We start from the raw sequence: 23,013 nt of genomic DNA on the forward strand, positions 1-23,013 counted from the left end.
GAGATGTTCAGTCTTTTCCGATCTTTCCAGAGATGTTCAATCTTCTCCGATCTTTCCAGAGATGTTCAATCTTTTCCGATCTTTCCAGAGATGTTCAATCTTTTCCAATCTTTCCAGAGATGTTCAGTCTTTTCCGATCTTTTAAGAGATGTTCAGACTTTTCCGATCTTTCCAGAGATGTTCAATCTTTTCCGATCTTTCCAGAGATGTTCAATATTTTCCGATCTTTTCAGAGATGTTCAGTCTTTTCCGATCTTTTCAGAGATGTTCAGTCTTTTCCGATCTTTCCAGAGATGTTCAGTCTTTTCCGATCTTTCCAGAGATGTTCAGTCTTTTCCGATCTTTCCAGAGATGTTCAATCTTTTCCGATCTTTCCAGAGATGTTCAGTCTTTTCCGATCTTTCCAGAGATGTTCAATCTTTTCCGATCTTTCCAGAGATGTTCAATCTTTCCGATCTTTCCAGAGATGTTCAATCTTTTCCGATCTTTCCAGAGATGTTCAGTCTTTTCCGATCTTTTCAGAGATGTTCAGTCTTTTCCGATCTTTTCAGAGATGTTCAGTCTTTTCCGATCTTTCCAGAGATGTTCAGTCTTTTCCGATCTTTCCAGAGATGTTCAGTCTTTTCCGATCTTTCCAGAGATGTTCAGTCTTTTCCGATCTTTCCAGAGATGTTGTCTTTTCCGATCTTTCCAGAGATGTTCAGTCTTTTCCGATCTTTCCAGAGATGTTCAGTCTTTTCCGATCTTTTAAGAGATGTTCAGACTTTTCCGATCTTTCCAGAGATGTTCAGTCTTTTCCGATCTTTCCAGAGATGTTCAGTCTTTTCCGATCTTTCCAGAGATGTTCAATCTTTTCCGATCTTTCCAGAGATGTTCAGTCTTTTACGATCTTTCCAGAGATGTTCAGTCTTTTCCGATCTTTCCAGAGATGTTCAGTCTTTTCCGATCTTTCCAGAGATGTTCAGTCTTTTCCGATCTTTCCAGAGATGTTCAGTCTTTTCCGATCTTTTAAGAGATGTTCAGACTTTTCCGATCTTTCCAGAGATGTTCAGTCTTTTCCGATCTTTCCAGAGATGTTCAGTCTTTTCCGATCTTTCCAGAGATGTTCAGTCTTTTCCGATCTTTCCAGAGATGTTCAATCTGATTCAAGTCTGTGTTCTGACTCAAGGACATCCTGAAGCCATTCCTTTGATATCTTTTGTGCGCTACTAAGACTAAGTCTTAGTAGCGTAGTGTATTTGTTCATCCTACGGTCACATATGGGTTGTCTTACGTCAGCACCCGGATGTCGTAAAATCAGCTGTTCACCTGCCGTTTTTTTGGGGGGGGATGAATAGGGAAGTCCTTCTTCAGCTTGTTTTATCATATATTGCTGCCTTTGCACCTGTCAATGTTTAATTTTGTATGCATATTAAATCAACAAAAAAATCCTGACTTTGGAGCAATGTTCACGGACTCTAGTATTTGGCTCTCTATTAGATGCAATGGTTTTCCGTATTGGGACCATGATTTATGTCCTAACTTGTTCACACCTCCTCATATAGAAGATACTTTTCCTTGGTGATGTCTCAAGAAGGGTAGAAATACAACACACACACACGCACACACATGCACGCTCATACATTTACACAGCAGGAGATGTCAAGTTTCAGTCCAAGCCCAGGTGTCCTGACAACATAATACCTATTTGACATCTGCCAAAGAGGCCATGTTATTTGAGCCGTGTGTGCGTGGGCGACAAGAAAGGAGCACACTACTACTGGTGTGAGCCTCCGCCCTTCTGGTGCTAGTAGAGGCTGATCCTTGGTAAACATGACATTAAACATCCACTATGTTAGCATGAAGGATGTTGGACAGTATACTGATTGTTCACGTTTAAAGACTTCATGCCTGGCACTTTGTGACTATAGCTCTTAATGCATATTTGATGTTCAAACTCATAAACTTTAATTTTGTTTTTGCAAATAATAATTAACTTAGAATTTCATGGCTGCAACACGTGACAAAGTAGTTGGGAAAGGGCATGTTCACCACTGTGTTACATGGCCTTTCCTTTTAACAACACTCAGTAAACGTTTGGGAACTGAGGAGACACATTTTTGAAGCTTCTCAGGTGGAATTCTTTCCCATTCTTGCTTGATGTACAGCTTAAGTTGTTCAACAGTCCTGGGGTCTCCCTTTCAGCTATTTTAGGCTTCATAATGCGCCACACATTTTCAATGGGAGACAGGTCTGGACTACAGGCAGGCCAGTCTAGTACCCGCACTCTTTTACTACGAAGCCACGTTGATGTAACACGTGGCTTGGCATTGTCTTGCTGAAATAAGCAGGGGCGTCCATGGTAACGTTGCTTGGATGGCAACATATGTTGATCCAAAACCTGTATGTACCTTTAAGCATTAATGGTGCCTTCACAGATGTGTAAGTTACCCATGTCTTGGCCACTAATACACCCCCATACCATCACACATGCTGCCTTTTACACTTTGCGCCTAGAACAATCCGGATGATTCTTTTCCAGTTTGGTCCGGAGGACACGACGTCCACAGTTTCCAAAAACAATTTGAAATGTGGACTCGTCAGACCACAGAACACTTTTCCACTTTGTATCAGTCCATCTTAGATGAGCTCGGGCCCAGCGAAGCCGACGGCATTTCTGGGTGTTGTTGATAAACGGTTTTCGCCTTGCATAGGAGATTTTTAACTTGCACTTACAGATGTAGCGACCAACTGTAGTTACTGACAGTGGGTTTCTGAAGTGTTCCTGAGCCCATGTGGTGATATCCTTTACACACTGAGCCTGAGGGATGGAAGGTCACGGGCTTAGCTGCTTACGTGCAGCGATTTCTCCAGATTCTCTGAACCCTTTGATGATATTACGGACCGTAGATGGTGAAATCCCTAAATTCCTTGCAATAGCTGGTTGAGAAAGGTTTTTCTTAAACTGTTCAACAATTTGCTCACGCATTTGTTGACAAAGTGGTGACCCTCGCCCCATCCTTGTTTGTGAATGACTGAGCATTTCATGGAATCTACTTTTATACCCAATCATGGCACCCACCTGTTCCCAATTAGCCTGCACACCTGTGGGATGTTCCAAATAAGTGTTTGATGAGCATTCCTCAACTTTATCAGTATTTATTGCCACCTTTCCCAACTTCTTTGTCACGTGTTGCTGGCATCAAAATCTAAAGTTAATGATTATTTGCAAAAAATAAATAAAGTTGATGAGTTTGAACATCAAATATGTTGTCTTTGTAGCATATTCAACTGAATATGGCTTGAAAATGATTTGCAAATCATTGTATTCCGTTTATATTTACATCTAACACAATTTCCCAACCCATATGGAAACGGGGTTTGTATATAGCCAAGGAAAAACTCAACCCAATGGAATGACAATGAGAAACCTTGGAGGGGACCGCAGATGTGGGGACCCCTCTCCCCCCTGGGCGACAGGTGCAATGGACGTTGAGAAATTGCATACAGTACATGTATTTTTTTTCTGTCAAAATAGAAAGTGGACTACATTGAGAAACAAATAGACACATGGTCTTTGCGGGCCACATACAATGAGGTGGCGGGCCAGATATGGCCCCTGGGCCTGGAGTTTGATACATTGTACAAAATCAATCAATCAATCAATGTTTATTTATATAGCCCTAAATCACAAGTGTCTCAAAGGGCTGCACAAGCCACAACCACATCCTCGGTACAAAGCCCACATAAGGGCAAGGAAAAACTCACGCCAGTGGGACGTCGATGTGAATGACTATGAGAAACCTTGGAGAGGACCGCATATGTGGGTAACCCCCCCCCTCTAGGGGAGACCGAAAGCAATGGATGTCGAGTGGGTCTGACATAATATTGTGAGAGTCCAGTCCATAGTGGATCCAACATAATAGTAAGAGTCCAGTCCATAGTGGGGCCAGCAGGACACCATCCCGAGTGGAGACGGGTCAGCAGCGCAGAGATGTTCCCAGCCAATGCACAGGCGAGCGGTCCACCCCGGGTCCTGACTCTGGACAGCCAGCACTTCATCCATGGCCACCGGACCTGTGCCCCCCCCCCCTCCACAAGGAACAGGGGAGCAGAGGGGAAAAGAAAAGAAACGGCAGATCAACTGGTCTAACAGGGGGTCTATTTAAAGGCTAGAGTATACAAATGAGTTTTAAGATGGGACTTAAATGCTTCTACTGAGGTAGCATCTCTAATTGTTACCGGGAGGGCATTCCATAGTACTGGAGCCCCAATTGTTTTATCCCACTTACACGCCGTAATAGTTCCTCTAATGTTATTTCATCAAAAAGAGAGAGACTATTTTGTATTGCAGTATCCTTCGTAGATACAGTCGTATCTGTGTTAATAAAACCCAGTTGTAGCTGGGATGCGTTGTCTTTAATCTCCTTTCTAATGAGTTCAATTTTCTTATTAAAGAAATTCATAAAGTCATCTGCCGAGTGCGTGGAGCTATTGGGAGGAGTCCCTTGTTGGGTTAGCGATGCTACTGTACTAAACAAAAATTTAGGGTCGTTTTTGTTGAGGCGGATGAGATTTGAGTAATATTTAGCTTTAGCTAAGGTAAGCATGCGTTTATACGATATTAAACTATCACTCCATGCTTGATGGAAAACCTCAAGCTTGGTCGCGCGCCATTTGCGTTCCAACTTTCTACATGATAATTTATGAGCTCTGGTTTCTTCTGTAAACCATGGGGTGCGCCTTTTAGGGGCCCTTTTTTGTTTTAGCGGTGCTATACTATCAATGGTTTTGCGCAGGGCATTGTCAAAGTTGTTAGTTAGGTTATCAATAGAGCCGACATAATTTGGGAATGGTGCCATTACTGAAGGCAGCAACAATATGGCAAAATGATAATAAACCAAATGTTAATACTAATTAAGAATAACAAATGTATTTTTAAATGTATGCATACAATTCTTGAGCTTTTTTTAAAAGAACATTTTGCAAATGACTCGATGACGTCAGTGACCACGCCCATAAACACGCCCCCACTGCCACAGTCTAGGGGAAACCCTGGAATAAGAAATGATCCGTAATGCACTTTAGTCACTTGGTAGCTCTATTTAGCAAGTAGAGGTACACTATACTGCCAAAAGTATTTGGCCAGCCATCCAAATGATGAGAATCCGGTGTCCTAATCACTTGGCCCGGTGTATCAAATCAAGCACTTAGGCATGGAGACTGTTTCTACAAACATTAGTGAAAGAATGGGCCGCTCTCAGTGATTTCCAGCGTGGAACTGTCATAGGATGCCACCTGTGCAACAAATCCAGTCTTGAAACTTCCTCGCTCCTAAATATTCCAAAGTCAACAGTCGGCTTTATTATTAAAAAATGGAAGAGTTGGGGAACAACAGCAACTAAGCCACAAAGTGGTAGGCCACGTAAACTCACAGAGAGGGGTCAGCGGAATAATTATTGTGTGGGGTTGTTTTTCAGGAGTTGGACTTGGCCCTTAGTTCCAGTGAAAGGAACTTTGAATTCTCCAGGATACCAAAACATTTTGGACAATTCCATGCTCCCAACCTTGTGGGAACAGTTTGGAGCGGGGCCCCTTCCTCTCCCAACATGACTGCACAAAGCAAGGTCCATAAAGACATGGATGACAGAGTCTGGTGTGGATGAACTTGACTGGTCTGCACAGAGTCCTGACCTGAACCTGATAGAACACCTTTGGGATGAATTTAGAACGGAGACTGAGAGCCAGGCCTTCAGTGTGTGACCTCACCAATGCGCTGTCATGACTGGGACTATGGCGTGGTTTGTTCTCCCGTGGTGCAAATGAACATTTGGACCAGATATGACTTGCAGGTGAATACATATTTAATTTTACAATAACAAAAGGAACAAACTAGTGATGGGTCCGGCAACACCGATGCATCGGCGCATGCATCGAGCTCATAGAGCAAAACCCTGTGTCGGTGCGCGTACCGCTTTTAGAAAGTCACGTGACCGATCATGAGCTGTTTTGGTCACGTGACCGACACACGAACTGTGTCGCACTGACGCCTCCTCTGTGCCCTGTGAGCGGCTCTTTTCTACAGCCGGAGAAATAATAACTAAGAAGAGAAATCGTCTAAAATGTAATACGTCGGAAAAACTTTTTTTTTTTTTTTTTTTTAAATGTGTAAAAAATAAAATTAAAACAATTCCCAGTCCACAATCATCCACAACACGTTCTCTTGGATTTCCATGTTATGATACATGTTCACATTATTTATTGACTGTATCTAAAAATGATAAAAAGATATTTTTATTTAAATGAAGATATGAAATAATCCTAAATGAAATACAATGACTTGGTTTATATTATTGTATATACTAGGGCAGGGGTCACCAACGCGGTGCCCGCGGTCACCAGGTAGCCCGTAAGGACCAGATCAGTCGCCCGCTGGCCTGTTCTAAAAATAGCTCAAAGAGCAGCACTTACCAGTGAGCTGCCTCTATTTTTTAAATTGTATTTATTTACTAGCAAGCTGGTCTCACTTTGCTCGACATTTTTAATTCTAAAAGAGACAAAACTCAAATAGAATTTGAAAATCCAAGAAAATATTTTAAAGACTTGGTCTTCACTTGGAATAAGCGGTAGAAAATGGATGGATGGATGGGTCTTCACTTGTTTAAATAAATTCATTTATTTTTTACTTTGCTTCTTATTGCTTTTAGAAATACAATTTTAGAGAAAAAATACAACCTTAAAAATGATTTTAGGATTTTGAAACAAATATACCTTTTTACCTTTTAAATTTCTTCCTCTTCTTTCCTGACAATTTAAATCAATGTTCAAGTAAATTTATTTATTTTTCATTGTAAAGAATAATAAATATTTTAGCTTCTGTTTTTTCGACAAAGAATATTTGTGAAATATTTCTTCAAACTTGCTATGATTAAAATTTAAAAAAAAAATTCTGGCAAATCTGGCAAATCTGTAGAATCAAATTTAAATCTTATTTCAAAGTATTTTGAATTTCTTTTAAAATTTTTGTTCTGGAAAATCTAGAAGAAATACTGATTTGTCTTTGTTAAATATTCTAACAAAGTGCAGATTGGATTTTAACCAATTTAAAACATGTCATCAAAATTCTAAAATGTATCTTAATCAGGAAAAATGACTTATGATGTTCCATAAATTCTTTTTTAAATTTTTTCAAAAAGATTCAAATAAGCTAGTTTTTCTCTTCTTTTTGTCGGTTGAATTTTGAATGATAAAGAGTCGAAATTGAAGATAAACTATGTTTCAAAATGTTATTTTAAATTTTTTCTTGTTTTCTCCTCTTTTAAACCGTTCAATTAAGTGTTTTTTTCATCACTTATTCTCTACAAAAAACCTTCCGTAAAAGGAAAAAAAAATGTATGACGGAATGACAGACAGAAATACCCATTTTTTTATATATATAAATGTATTTATTTAGCTATTCTTGTTTAAATCACACTTACGTGTAACTTACAAATGACAATATATTTATTTATTTAAGTGTGTATCAAACTGGTAGCCCTTCGCATTAATCAGTACCCAAGAAGTAGTTTTTGGTTTCAAAAAGGTTGGTGACCCCTGTACTAGGGCATCAAATCAGTGTCAGTTGAGTCGGTCCATAGGTTGCCTGTAGGGATTTTTAATGTCCAGCAGATGTCAGTATTTAGTGACACAGTATCGACACAGTATCAATACAGTTTTGCAATGTGTCGAAACGCTTCATGACGCCTCATCAACCCATCACTAGAACAAACTAAAAGCGCGCACAGGGGCGGAGGTACAAAACTAGACTATAAACACAAAACTTGCACATTGGCAGAAACTATGAACAATTAAACAAAACACTAACTGTGGCTTAATAAACAAACTTACTTGGCATGGACATGAAGTGCGCAGCGGTGGACAGAGTGTGACAGGGGGCATAAATGCGGGGATGTCGTCAGGACGAACAACAGAAAATGAATGAACTTAAATACTATGGACATGATTAGTGAAAGCAGGTGCGTGACTCAAAAACGTGAAACAGGTGCGTGACGTGACAGGTGAAAACTAATGGTTGCTATGGTGACAAACAAGAGTGCACAATGAGTCCAAACGTGGAACAGGTGAAACTAATGGGTAATCATGCAAACAAGACAAGGGAGTGAAAAGCCAGAAACTAAACAAAACATGACTTAAAACAAAACATGATTACACAGACATGACATGCGCTTTTTGGAAGAATGGTGGAAAATTCCTATAAACGCACTCCGCAACCTTGTGGACAGCCTTCCCAGAAGAGTTGAAGCTGTATTAGCTGCAAAAGGTCATATTGAACCCTATGGGTTAGGAATGGGATGGCACTTCAACTTCATATGTGAGTCGAGGCAGGTGGCCCAATACTTTTGGCAATATAGTGTACATATTAAAAGTGACGGAAGTGAAGTGAAGTGAATTATATTTATATAGCGCTTTTTCTCTAGTGACTCAACGCGCTTTACATAGTGGAACCCAATATCTAAGTGACATTTAAAGCAGTGTGGGTGGCACTGGGAGCAGGTGGGTAAAGTGTCTTGCCCAAGGACACAACGGCAGTGACGAGGATGGCAGAAGCGGGGATCGAACCTGAAACCCTCAAGTTGCTGGGCATAGGTATACCAACCGAGCTATACCGCCATATGGAGGCGCTGTATCTGGAGTCATGCTTATATTACAAAAGTATTTGATGCCCACAGCGAGTGGAAGACCTCCAGAAGCGTGGACCCCCACCTTTTAGAGATGCGCGGTTTGGAGGTGCGCTCAGCGCGGCTCCCATATGATTGCGCACTGGTGTGCGTCTGGGTCGTGACAGCGTGGCACGCGAATGTCTGTGCTGCATTGGATCAGTCGCCTTTCTTTAACAGGCAAAAGCTTTATAACCTCACTAATGCCTTGCATCGTCTATATTAGATATATAACAACGGGCGGGTGCGGTTCTGATCAAATGTTAGATCGGGTGGATTGCGGATGGTTGACGACTTTCTGATGCGGTTGCGGATGAAATAATTGCCTATCCACGCATCTCTACCACCTTTACACCTTTAATAGGTGCTAAAAAAAAAACACATTCTACAAACAATCTTCTGTCCTTTGGCAACACTTTTGAAGAGCCGATTATTTCACCAGGAAGGCAAAGTGTGGCCATTCCCTGAACTCTATTTTAATGTGACACATTGTGGAACTAAACAAAACAAAAACATGAAGAAAACACTTAAAGGCATCATGTAATCGGGAAGAAAAGGCAGAAATGTAGAAAGCAATAAAGACAAAACAAAAATGCACCTGTGGTTTCCATGACTGTGGTATAAATCCTGCTTTAGAATCCTCAAGTGAATGTCCCAGCCTCACCTGGAAAAGATTCATGATTTGAGAAAGAGTCCATGCTTGTTATAAGGGTGGTTGCATCCCAAAATCATCCCTTTTTTCTACAGTGTGACCACCTCTTTTTTTTAACATGCACCATTTTTAGTTGCTTACCCTTTGGTCAAGCGTGGCTGCCTTCCAGCTGCTGCCGTCATCTGGATTTGTACCTTCAAAAACACAAACACACGCTTAAGACCAAAACATAGACACAAGATTAAAATAAACTTTACTCACTAGCGCGCTACATTTACTCCGTTACATCTACTTGAGTAACTTTTTGGATAAATTGTACTTCTAAGAGTAGTTTTAATGCAACATACTTTTACTTGAGTATATTTATAGAGAAGAAATGCTACTTTTACTCCGCTACTTTTATCTACATTCAGCTCGCTACTCGCTACTAATTTTAATCGATCTGTTAATGCACGCTTTGTTTGTTTTGGTCTGTCAGACAGACCTTCATAGTGCCTGCGTTTCAACAAATACAGTCACTGGTGACGTTCACTCCGTTCCACCAATCAGATGCAGTCACTGGTGACGTTGGACCAATCAAACAGAGCCAGGCGGTCACATGACCTGACTTAAACAAGTTGAAAAACGTATTGGGGTGTTACCATTTAGTGGTCAATTGTACGGGATATGTACTGTACTGTGCAATCTACTAATAAAAGTCTCAATCAATCAATCAAAAGTGTGAAGGAAAAAAGACCCTTTTTTATTTCAACCGTACATCCCGTCAAAAGCCTAAAGACTGACTGCACAGTTCCTGTCTTCACAATAAAAGTGCCGCTCCATCGCGCCTGCGCTTTCAAAACAAGAGTCTCCGAAAGCCAGCGCAAACAAGCTAGCAAGCTACGGAGTTTGCCGCCAATGTATTTCTTGTAAAGTGTATAAAAACGAATACGGAAGCTGGACAAATAAGATGCCAAAAACCAACCACTTTCATGTGGTATTAGACAGAAAGGAGGAACTTTTTTTCTCCTCCATTTGAAAACGTGGATGTTATCAGCACTACTGTCTGATTACAATCAATGCAAGTCATCAGAATCAGGTAATACACCAACTTATATTCTTGTCTTCATGAAAGAAAGGAATCTATATGTGTTAAACATGCATGTATATTCATTAAAACACCTTTAACATGTAAACAAAAACGGCAAAATAAATAAATATAAATTATATACTGTATATATCAATATATATATATGTGTGTGTGTGTGTGTGTGTGTGTGTGTGTATATATGTATGTATGTGTATGTATATATATATATATATATATATATATATATATATATATATATATATATATATATATATATATGTCTTAATAAGGTTATCCAAAAAATAGTGCTCGATACCGTAGTAGAGCGCAATATATGTATGTGTGGGAAAAAATCACAAGACTACTTCATCGTCTCAACTAACATTGGCCACAAATTCCTCACTCTGATTGACAAACACTTCCCCAAAGGCAACACCCTAAGAAAAGTATTCAACAAGAACAACATTAAATTGAGCTACAGCTGTATGAACAATATACGACAAATTATCTCAAACCACAACAAAACAATTGCAAATGAGCCGTCGGCCCCCGGACAGAGCGACCCCAAAACCAACAAAGGCTGCAACTGCCGCAAGAAACCTGATTGCCCTCTCAACGGGGGGTGCTTGCAAACATCAGTTGTTTACCAATCTAAGGTAACACGCAAGGACATTAACACATCCGACACATATGTAGGATTAACCGAGGGAGAGTTCAAAACCAGATGGAACAATCACAAGGCTTCTTTCAGGAACCAAAACCTGCGGAATACCACAGAACTCAGCAAACACATTTGGGACCTCAAAGACAATAATGTTGAATATTCAATAACATGGCAAATTCTTGCATCCAGCACACCTTACAATAGTGGTAATAAAAGATGCAACCTATGCTTGAAAGAGAAACTGTTTATTATATACCGCCCAGACCTGTCATCACTCAACAAGCGCAGCGAAATTGTATCAGCATGCCGCCACAGACGGAAACACCTCCTAGGTAACACATGAGCCAATCACCACGCCCCTACGCCAGCCTGTACCCACCCACTCTGTGCCCTATATAAACCATGGTATGTGAATGCTCCCATTAAAATCTCCTGATGATTGAGGGAACCCCTCATGAAACAGGCCTGTAAGAAGAGATGAAGTAGTCTTGTGATTTTTTCCCACACATACATATATATATATATATATATATGATATGTGTGTGTGTATGTTACTCATCAGTTACTCAGTACTTGAGTAGTTTTTTCACAACATACTTTTTACTTTTACTCAAGTAAATATTTGTGTGACTACTCCTTACTTTTACTTGAGTAATAAATCTCTAAAGTAACAGTACTCTTACTTGAGTACAATTTCTGGCTACTCTACCCACCTCTGCTCACAAGACGCTGAAGCTTCTAGTAATCTGTGCACTGAATGTTTTACCTACCAAGTTATGTTTTTTTTTTTTTTTTTTACTTTTTCCTCCATTTCCCCTCTTTTTAGCCTTTTTCCTCCATTACTTTGGAGCTTACGCAATACATTTCCACTCTTTGAATGTTCTACTTCCACTTCTATCCAGCCTTCGTCACATGAACAATAAAGCCCAGTGTCCCCACCCATTGAATGGGGGGCAAAGGTGTTGCCTCACCTGCCAAAAATCACACTTCCATCATCTTTTCAAATGAAAACTTGATGGAAAAAAAGAGAAGATCTTTGTCTTTGTTTTTATGGGCTTGTGGCGGGAGCGAGGGGAGACTTTGCTGGTGGAATGAAGTGTGTCATTATCACTGGGGTGGAGACACCCACACCCACACCCATTGGGGGAGACAGCGCCAGCTTTGGCAACACAAGTAATTCTAGAGTGGTGGTTGGGGAAAGCGAGCGAGGGTCTATTTTTATCTCTTTGACTTTGACACAATGTGTAGTGGATAACATGTGCACTTGTTTTTCCCTCTCAAGCATCAACTTTTTAAACAACTGGCCCTACTTTCAAAGTATTAAAACAAACAAACCTTGAATTCAAAGAAAACAAAGATCGCGTTGGATGGGCTACTGTACTGTACTGTACTGTACGGTGTCATTTACTAGAGCAGTGTTTTTCAACCACTGTGCCGTGGCACACCAGTGTGCCGTGAGATACAGAGGTGGGTAGAGTAGCCAGAAATTGTACTCAAGTAAGAGTACTGTTACTTTAGAGATTTATTACTCAAGTAAAAGTAAGGAGTAGTCACCCAAATATTTACTTGAGTAAAAGTAAAAAGTATGTTGTGAAAAAACTACTCAAGTACTGAGTAACTGATGAGTAACATATACACACACACATATATATATATATATATATATATATATATATATATATATATATATATATATATATATATATATATATATATATATATATATATATATATATATGTATGTGTGGGAAAAAAATCACAAGACTATTTCATCTCTACAGGCCTGTTTCATGAGGGGGGGTACCCTCAATCGTCAGGAGATTGTAATGGGAGCATTCGCATACCGTGGTTTATATAGGGCACAGAGTGGGTGGGTACAGGCTGGCCTAGGGGCGTGGTGATTGGCTCATGTGTTACCTAGGAGGTGTTTCCGTCTATGGCGGCATGTTGTTACAATTTCGCTGCGCTTGTTGAGGGATGACAGGTCTGGACGGTAAATAATAAACAGTTTTTCTTTCAAGCATAGGTTGCATCTTTTATTACCACTATTGTAAGGTGTGCTGGATGCAAGAATTTGCCATGTTATTGAATATTCAACATTATTGTCTTTGAGGTCCCAAATGTGTTTGCTGAGTTCTGTGGTATTTCGCAGGTTTTTGTTCCTGAAAGAAGCCTTGTGATTGTTCCATCTGGTTTTGAATTCTCCCTCGGTTAATCCTACATATGTGTCGGATGTGTTAATGTCCTTGCGTGTTACCTTAGATTGGTAGACAACTGATGTTTGTAAGCATCCCCCGTTGAGAGGGCAATCAGGTTTCTTTCGACAATTACATCCTTTGTTGGTTTTGGAGTCGCTCTGTCTGAGGGCCGACGGCTCATTTGCAATTGTTTTGTTGTGGTTTGAGATGATTTGTCGTATATTGTTCATGCAGCTGTAGCTCAATTTAATGTTGTTCTTGTTGAATACTTTTCTTAGGATGTTGTCTTTGGGAACACTTTCCTATGCTTGAAAGAGAAACTGTTTATTATTTACCGTCCAGACCTGTCATCCCTCAACAAGCGCAGCGAAATTGTAACAACATGCCGCCATAGACGGAAACACCTCCTAGGTAACACATGAGCCAATCACCACGCCCCTAGGCCAGCCTGTACCCACCCACTCTGTGCCCTATATAAACCATGGTATGCGAATGCTCCCATTAAAATCTCCTGACGATTGAGGGTACCCCCCCTCATGAAACAGGCCTGTAGAGATGAAATAGTCTTGTGATTTTTTTCCCACACATACATATATTGCGCTCTACTACGGTATTGAGCACTATTTTTTGGATAACCTTATTAAGACATATATATATATATATATATATATATACATATATATATATATATATATATATATATATATATACATACATACATATATATATATATATATATATATATATATATATATATATATATATATATATATATATATATATATATATATATATATATATATACACACACACACATATATATATACCGTATTTTCCGCACTATAAGGCGCACCTAAAAACCACAAATTTTCTCAAAAGCTGACAGTGCGCCTTATAACCCGGTGCGCTTTATATATGGATAAATATTAAGATTCATTTTCATAAAGTTTCGGTCTCGCAACTTCGGTAAACAGCCGCCATCTTTTTTCCCGGTAGAACAGGAAGCGCTTCTTCTTCTACGCAAGCAACCGCCAAGGTAAGCACCCGCCCCCATAGAACAGGAAGCGCTTCTTCTTCTACTGTAAGCAACCACCCGCCCGCGTAGAAGAAGAAAAAGCGCGCGGATATTATCATTTCCTTTGTGTGTTTACATCTGTAAAGACCACAAAATGGCTCCTACAAAGCGACAGGGATCCGGTTCATGAAAAGACGCAATCTCTCCATCCGCACACGGATTACTATTTCACAGCAACTGATATTCCTGTGAACCGCACTGTGGATACAACGGGAGCACGTACGGTGAATATTCGCACCACAGGGAATGAGAAGTCATCCTTCACTGTGGTTCTAGCTTGCCATGCTAATGGCCAGAAACTTCCACCCATGGTGATATTCAAAAGGAAGACCTTGCCAAAAGAGACCTTTCCAGCCGGCGTCATCATAAAAGCTAACTCGAAGGGATGGATGAAGAAAAGATGAGCGAGTGGTTAAGGTAAGTTTAAGTTTACGCGAAGAGGCCGGGTGGCTTTTTTCACGCAGCTTCGTCCATGTTGATATACGATTCCATGCGCGCCCACATCACGCTGGTTTTAATATATTATTAAAGTTTGACTGACCTATTTGACTGTTTTTTTGACATTCCTTTAGCGCAGTTAGATGCGGCTTACAACACGGGGCAGCTTATAGGTGGACAAAGTTTTGAAATATGCCGTTCATTGAAGGCGCGGCTTATAACCCAGGGCGCCTTATGGTGCGGAAAATACGGTACACACACATATATATATATATATATATATATATATATATATATATATATATATATACACATATATATATACATACATTGATATATACAGTATATAATTTATATTAATTTATTTTGCCGTTTTTGTTTACATGTTAAAGGTGTTTTAATGAATATACATGCATGTTTAACACATATAGATTCCTTTCTTTCATGAAGACAAGAATATAAGTTGGTGTATTACCTGATTCTGATGACTTGCATTGATTGTAATCAGACAGTAGTGATGATAACGTCCACGTTTTCAAATGGAGGAGAAAAAAAGTTCCTCCTTTCTGTCTAATACCACATGAAAGTGGTTGGTTTTTGGCTTCGTATTTGTCCAGCTTCCATATTCGTTTTTATACACTTTACAAGAAATACATTGGCGGCAAACTCCGTAGCTTGCTAGCTTGTTTGCGCTGGCTTTCGGAGACTCTTGTTTTGAAAGCGCAGGCGCGATGGAGCGACACTTTTATTGTGAAGACAGGAACTGTGCAGTCAGTCTTTAAGCTTTTGACGGGATGTACGGTTGAAATAAAAAAGGGTCTTTTTTCCTTCTCACTTTTGATTGATTGATTGGAACTTTTATTAGTAGATTGCACAGTACAGTACATATTCCGTACAATTGACCACTAAATGGTAACAACCCAATAAGTTTTTCAACTTGTTTAAGTCAGGTCATGTGACCGCCTGGCTCTGTTTGATTGGTCCAACGTCACCAGTGACTGCATCTGATTGGTGGAACGGAGTGAACGTCACCAGTGACTGTATTTGTTGAAACGCAGGCACTATGAAGGTCTGTCTGACAGACCAAAACAAACAAAGCGTGCATTAACAGATGGATAAAAATTAGTAGCGAGTAGCGAGCTGAATGTAGATAAAAGTAGCGGAGTAAAAGTAGCGTTTCTTCTCTATAAATATACTCAAGTAAAAGTAAAAGTATGTTGCATTAAAACTACTCTTAGAAGTACAATTTATCCCAAAAGTTACTCAAGTAGATGTAACGGAGTAAATGTAGCGCGTTACTACCCACCTCTGGTGAGATACAGTCTGGTGTGCCGTGGGAGATTATCTAATTTCACCAATTTAGGTTAAAAATATTTTTTGCAAACCAGCAATTATAATCTGCAAATGATGTGTTGTTGTTGAGTGTCGGTGCTTTTCTAGAGCTCGGCAGAGTAACCATGTAATACTCTTCAGTAGGTGGCAGAACAGCGGGAGGCAGCGTGCAGGTAAAAAAGGTGTCTAATGCTTAAACCAAAAAGTGAGTGCCTCCTAAGAAAAGGCATTGAAGTTTAGGAAAGGCTATGCAGAGCAAGACTAAAACCGAACTGGCTGCAAAGTAAACAAAAACCGAATGCTGGACGACAGCAAAGACTTACTGTGGAGCAAAGACGGCGTCCACAAAGTACACCCGAACATGACATGACAATCAACAATGTCCCCACAAAGAAGGATTAAAAACAACTGAAATATTCTTGATTGCTAAAACAAAGTAGATGCGGGAAATATCGCTCAAAGGAAGACATGAAACTGCTACGGAAAAATACCCCCCGAAAAATAGAAAAAGCCACCAAAAAAGAAGCGCAAGACAAGAACTAAAACACTAGAGCAGGGGTCGGCAACCCAAAATGTTGAAAGAGCCATATTAGACCACAAATACACAAAAGTATTCGGTCTGGAGCCGCAAAAAATTTAAATACTTACATAAGTCTTATAATGAAGGCAACACATGATGTGTCTGTATTAGCTATATTAGCCTACTATCAAAATGACTTTAAAAGTCTTATATAAGTGTTATAATGAACTATATTAGCTTACTATCAAAATGACTTAAAAGTCTTATATAAGTGTTATAATGGAGACAACACATGATGTGTCTGTATCAGCTATATTAGCCTACTATCAAAATGATGTTAAAAGTCTTATATAAGCGTTATAATGAGGACAACACATGATGAAAGTGTCTGTATTAGCTATATTAGCCTACTATCAAAATGACTTTAAAAGTCTTATATAAGTGTTATAATGAAGACAACACATGATGAAAGTAGCTAATTGGCTATAATAGCCTACTATCAAAATTACTTTAAAAGTCTTATATAAGTGTTATAATGAAGGCAACACATGATGTAAGTGTCTGTATTAGCTATATTAGCCTACTATCAAAATGACTTTAAAAGTCTTATATAAGTGTTATAATGAAGACAACACATGATGAAAGTAGCTAATTGGCTATAATAGCCTACTATCAAAATGACTTTAAAAGTCTTATATAAGTGTTATAATGAGGACAACACATGATGAAAGTGTCTGTATTAGCTATATTAGCCTACTATCAAAATGACTTTAAAAGTCTTATATAAGTGTTATAATGAAGACAACACATGATGAAAGTAGCTAATTGGCTATAATAGCCTACTATCAAAATTACTTTAAAAGTCTTATATAAGTGTTATAATGAGGACAACACATGATGTAAGTGTCTGTATTAGCTATATTAGCCTACTATCAAAATGACTTTAAAAGTCTTATATAAGTGTTATAATGAAGACAACACATGATGAAAGTAGCTAATTGGCTATAATAGCCTACTTTAAAAATGACTTTAAAAGTCTTGTATAAGTGTTATAATGAAGACAACACCTGATGTAAGTGTCTGTATTAGCTATATTAGCCTACTATCAAAATGACTTTAAAAGTCTTATATAAGTGTTATAATGAAGACAACACATGATGAAAGTAGCTAATTGGCTATAATAGCCTACTATCAAAATGACTATGTGTCGCAGGCTGACGCAAATCTTCGTTGACGGAAATGTTGAATTATAATATTTATTCTACACATTTTTACAACATTGGGAAACATTAGTAAATCTTCTCAGAAGGTGAGATAACTCCTGGAAATGACTGCCTTAGAATGGCCAAAGGTATAGATGTGTGTGTCCAAGTTAAAGGAAACGTCTCCTAATGGATGTATTACAATCTTTGCAAGCTGGGTAACGTTTGCTGTGGTCTGGAACAACATGGCACACAAACATCTATGAGAAATGCAGCCAATATTACATACAGATAATGTGTCACGAGACATGCAAATACAAATTCTTAATACTCAAATATAGCTACAAACGAGGCATAATGATGCAATATGTACATACAGCTCGCCTAAATAGCATGTTAGCATCGATTAGCTTGCAGTCATGCACTGACCAAATATGCCTGCTTAGCACTCCAACAAGTCAATAACCTCAACAAAGCTCACCTTTGTGCGTTCAAGCACAGTATAAAACGTTTGGTGGACAAAATGAGACAAAAAAGGAGTGGCATAAAACACGTCTTTCTGTGGCAGCGTCTGAGAAAGTTATACATTTAAACAGACTGTTGAGTCACAGTACACACAACGGTGAGTTCAAACGCCACTGAAATTAGTAGGACAAAATGGCGCTGTCATCAGTGAAGTATACACACAAACATATTAAACAGTGGTAGTTATAACAATTAGGATGTTTGTGTCGTGTTTGTCCTCCTACAGAAACCATATTACAACCAAAAACTTATTTTTAACCCAATTTTTTTCCCCCATTTCCATACCATCCATCCATCCATTTTCTACCGCTTATTCCCTTCGGGGTCGCGGGGGGCGCTAGAGACTATCTCAGCTACAATTGGGCGGAAGGCGGGGTACGCCCTGGACAAGTCGCCACCTCATTGCAGGGCCAACACAGATAGACAGACAACATTCACACACTAGGGACCATTTAGTGTTGCCAATCAACTTATCCCCAGGTGCATGTCTTTGGAAGTGGGAGGGGCCTATCCCCAGGTGCATGTCTTTGGAGGTGGGAGGGGCCTATCCCCAGGTGCATGTCTTTGGAGGTGGGAGGGGCCTATCCCCAGGTGCATGTCTTTGGAGGTGGGAGGGGCCTATCCCCAGGTGCATGTCTTTGGAGGTGGGAGGGGCCTATCCCCAGGTGCATGTCTTTGGAGGTGGGAGGGGCCTATCCCCAGGTGCATGTCTTTGGAGGTGGAAGGGACTTATCCCCAGGTGCATGTCTATGGAGGTGGGAGGGGCCTATCCCCAGGTGCATGTCTTTGGAGGTGGGAGGGGCCTATCCCCAGGTGCATGTCTTTGGAGGTGGGAGGGGCCTATCCCCAGGTGCATGTCTTTGGAGGTGGGAGGGGCCTATCCCCAGGCGCATGTCTTTGGAGGTGGGAGGGACCTATCCCCAGGTGCATGTCTTTGGAGGCGGGAGGGGCCTATCCCCAGGTGCATGTCTTTGGAGGTGGGAGGGGCCTATCCCCAGGTGCATGTCTTTGGAGGTGGGAGGGGCCTATCCCCAGGTGCATGTCTTTGGAGGTGGGAGGGGCCTATCCCCAGGTGCATGTCTTTGGAGGTGGGAGGAAGCCGGAGTACCTTGAGGGAACCCACGCAGTCACGGGGAGAACATGCAAACTTCACACAGAAAGATCCCGAGGCCGGGATTGAACTCACGACTACTTCGTATTGTGAGGCAGACGCACTAACCCCTCTTCCACCGTGCTGCCCATACATTTTCGAAAAAGCTCCACGGGGCCACCAGGGCACCGTTAAAGAGCCACATGTGGCTCTAGAGCCACGGGTTGCTGACCCCTGCACAAGAGCTATATTGATGCATGCTTGGTTATGTTTTAAAGTCATAGCCAACAACTTTTTACGTTCAACTGAGTTTCGTTTCTTAATGACTTCTGCCGGTGGTGTGCCTCCGCATTTTTTCCAAAGCAAAAAAATGTGCCTCGGCTCAAAAAAGGTTGAAAAACACTGCACTAGAGCACAGACCTCTGCCCTGGAAGCATGCAAAAGTATGAGACACTTTTGCATGCTGTTGAATGCGAGGGTGTCTCCAAAATTGTAGAAAGTTCAACAAAAAAAAAGCAACTTCCTGGTTGGTTAATAAACAAATGGACAGTGGCGTTGTGATTCTGGGGTTGATGCCACCATGACTCGTAAGCAGAGGTGGGTAGTAACGCGCTACATTTACTCCGTTACATCTACTTGAGTAACTTTTGGGATAAATTGTACTTCTAAGAGTAGTTTTAATGCAACATACTTTTACTTTTACTTGAGTATATTTATAGAGAAGAAACGCTACTTTTACTCCGCTACTTTTATCTACATTCAGCTCGCTACTCGCTACTAATTTTTATCGATCTGTTAATGCACGCTTTGTTTGTTTTGGTCTGTCAGACAGACCTTCATAGTGCCTGCGTTTCAACAAATACAGTCACTGGTGACGTTCACTTCGTTCCACCAATCAGATGCAGTCACTGGTGACGTTGGACCAATCAAACAGAGCCAGGCGGTCACATGACCTGACTTAAACAAGTTGAAAAACTTATTGGGGTGTTACCATTTAGTGGTCAATTGTACGGAATATATACTGTACTGTGCAATCTACTAATAAAAGTTTCAATCAATCAATCAAAAGTGTGAAGGAAAAAAGACACTTTTTTATTTCAACCGTACACCCCGTCAAAAGCCTAAAGACTGACTGCACAGTTCCTGTCTTCACAATAAAAGTGCCGCTCCATCGCGCATGCGCTTTCAAAACAAGAGTCTCCGAAAGCCAGCGCAAACAAGCTAGCAAGCTACGGAGTTTGCCGCCAATGTATTTCTTGTAAAGTGTATAAAAACGAATATGGAAGCTGGACAAATAAGATGCCAAAAACCAACCACTTTCATGTGGTATTAGACAGAAAGGAGGAACTTTTTTTCTCCTCCATTTGAAAACGTGGACGTTATCATCACTACTGTCTGATTACAATCAATGCAAGTCATCAGAATCAGGTAATACACCAACTTATATTCTTGTCTTCATGAAAGAAAGGAATCTATATGTGTTAAACATGCATGTATATTCATTAAAACACCTTTAACATGCAAACAAAAACGGCAAAATAAATAAATATAAATTATATACTGTATATATCAATGTATGTATATATATATGTGTGTGTGTGTATATATATGTGTGTATGTATATATATATATATATATATGTGTGTGCGTGTGTGTGTTTATAAATATATATATATATATATATGTTTGTGTGTATATATGTATATATATGATATGTGTGTGTATGTTACTCATCAGTTACTCAGTACTTGAGTAGTTTTTTCACAACATACTTTTTACTTTTACTCAAGTAAATATTTGGGTGACTACTCCTTACTTTTACTTGAGTAATAAATCTCTAAAGTAACAGTACTCTTACTTGAGTACAATTTCTGGCTACTCTACCCACCTCTGCTCGTAAGGGCTGGGTTCCGAATACGCTACTGCCTGGTATCCATTCACGTGAAGTCAAAGGGTATCATTTTTCAATACCTTTGTTGCACGTGACGTGGTGTCCAGTTGCAGACTAAAAACTGTCTCAACTTGGTGAGGAGACAAACTACTGGAGCAGCTGAGACAAACTACTGAACCTCTGTTGCAATTGTCAATGCCAACTCAGCACAAAGAATGGCAATATTTTATGTGGCCTGACACTTTATTTTATGTGGTCAGCCACAGCATTTATTGTGGCCTGCGAAAGGCTAGAACTAATGAAGCACTTTCTGGGTAAACATATTTGTTCTTTACATTTTGACAGAATAATGCACTGCATGCAATTGCACACGTGCCACACTTTAATATTATCTGATCATGCAAGAAGATGTTCCAAGATTATTTTGTTTTGGTTATCCAAAGTAAATACTTAACAGTGACGTGCGGTGAGGTTGATGGCTGGTGAGGCACTGACTTCATCACAGTCACATTTACAAACATATGAACCCTAAAGAGTATCTTATTCACCATTTGATTGGCAGCAGTTAACGGGTTATGTTTAAAAGCTCATACCAGCATTCTTCCCTGCTTGAAACTCAGCATCAAGGGGTGGAATTGGGGGTTAAATCACCAAAAATGATTCCCGGGCGCGGCGCCGCTGCTGCCCACTGCTCCCCTCACCTCCCAGGGGGTGGTGATCAAGGGGATGGGTCAAATGCAGAGGACAAATTTCACCACACCTAGTGTGTGTGTGACAATCATTGCTACTTTAACTTAACTTTAACTTTACACATACAAACTGTAGCACACAAAAAAGCACATTTAATAAAAAAAAACGTTATTATGGTCTTACCTTTACTTATAAATGAAGTCAATGCGCCGCTGTTGTGCTGGATTAATGAACCCCCTGATGGGAGTGTTATATCAACTAAAGCCCTCACTTCAACTTTCCACGTGCAAGATTGAATCTATTTAAAAAAGTGTAACCGAGGGTTTATAAATGTCGCCTATACTGTATGAGACTACAAAATAACAAACACGGAGGCTCCAGTTTACACGAGGACCACTTTATTTACCTTCTTTCAAAAACCTCCGCAACGTGACATCACTTCCGCTCTTAGCGCCTTCAAAATAAGAGCTCAAGGCATATACTGTATAACAGCGCATAACAGGAACTTAACATCACAAAGAGGAAAGCCCATGAAAATAGGTTACAAAAGTTATTTAATAAGAAGCCAAAAAGTGCAAAAACAATAATGTTCGTGTTGGAGGAGTTGTGAATTAGGTACACCTGCAGTCTGCAGGTGTACCTAATGTTGTGGCCCAGCAGTCATTCACAACTCCTCCAACACGAACATTATTGTTTTTGCACTTTTTGGCTTCTTATGAAATAACTTTTTAAAATAGATTCAATCTTGCACGTGGAAAGTTTAAGTGTGGGCTTTAGTTGATATAACAATTCTACGGCGGGGGGTGCAGGAGGCGAGCCTCAGCCAGTGCGTCTTTTGCAGCCGTTTTATGATCGCTCAGCACAAGAAATACGTTACACACATACAGTTGTTGACAAAATACACTGTACATTATATACCTCAGCTAACTAAACTATGGAAATGTATAATATAATTCATATAGCAATACGGT

The 23,013-nt window shown here is 40.0% G+C and overlaps 1 protein-coding gene across 1 annotated transcript in view; it reads right to left on the minus strand.

Moving 5' to 3' along the window:
• Positions 1-23,013, minus strand: part of b4galnt3b (beta-1,4-N-acetyl-galactosaminyl transferase 3b) — a 161,396-nt gene that overhangs the window by 96,851 nt on the left and 41,532 nt on the right. The window contains exons 2-3 of the mRNA XM_061969424.1: positions 9,490-9,542; positions 9,295-9,360 (exon numbers count right to left, since the gene is read on the minus strand). Coding sequence (XP_061825408.1) covers positions 9,295-9,360; positions 9,490-9,542 — 119 coding nt within the window. The remainder of the gene's footprint in view (positions 1-9,294; positions 9,361-9,489; positions 9,543-23,013) is intronic.

This window comes from Nerophis lumbriciformis, linkage group LG10 (assembly GCF_033978685.3).
Source record: "Nerophis lumbriciformis linkage group LG10, RoL_Nlum_v2.1, whole genome shotgun sequence".
Taxonomy (NCBI): Eukaryota; Metazoa; Chordata; class Actinopteri; order Syngnathiformes; family Syngnathidae; genus Nerophis; species Nerophis lumbriciformis.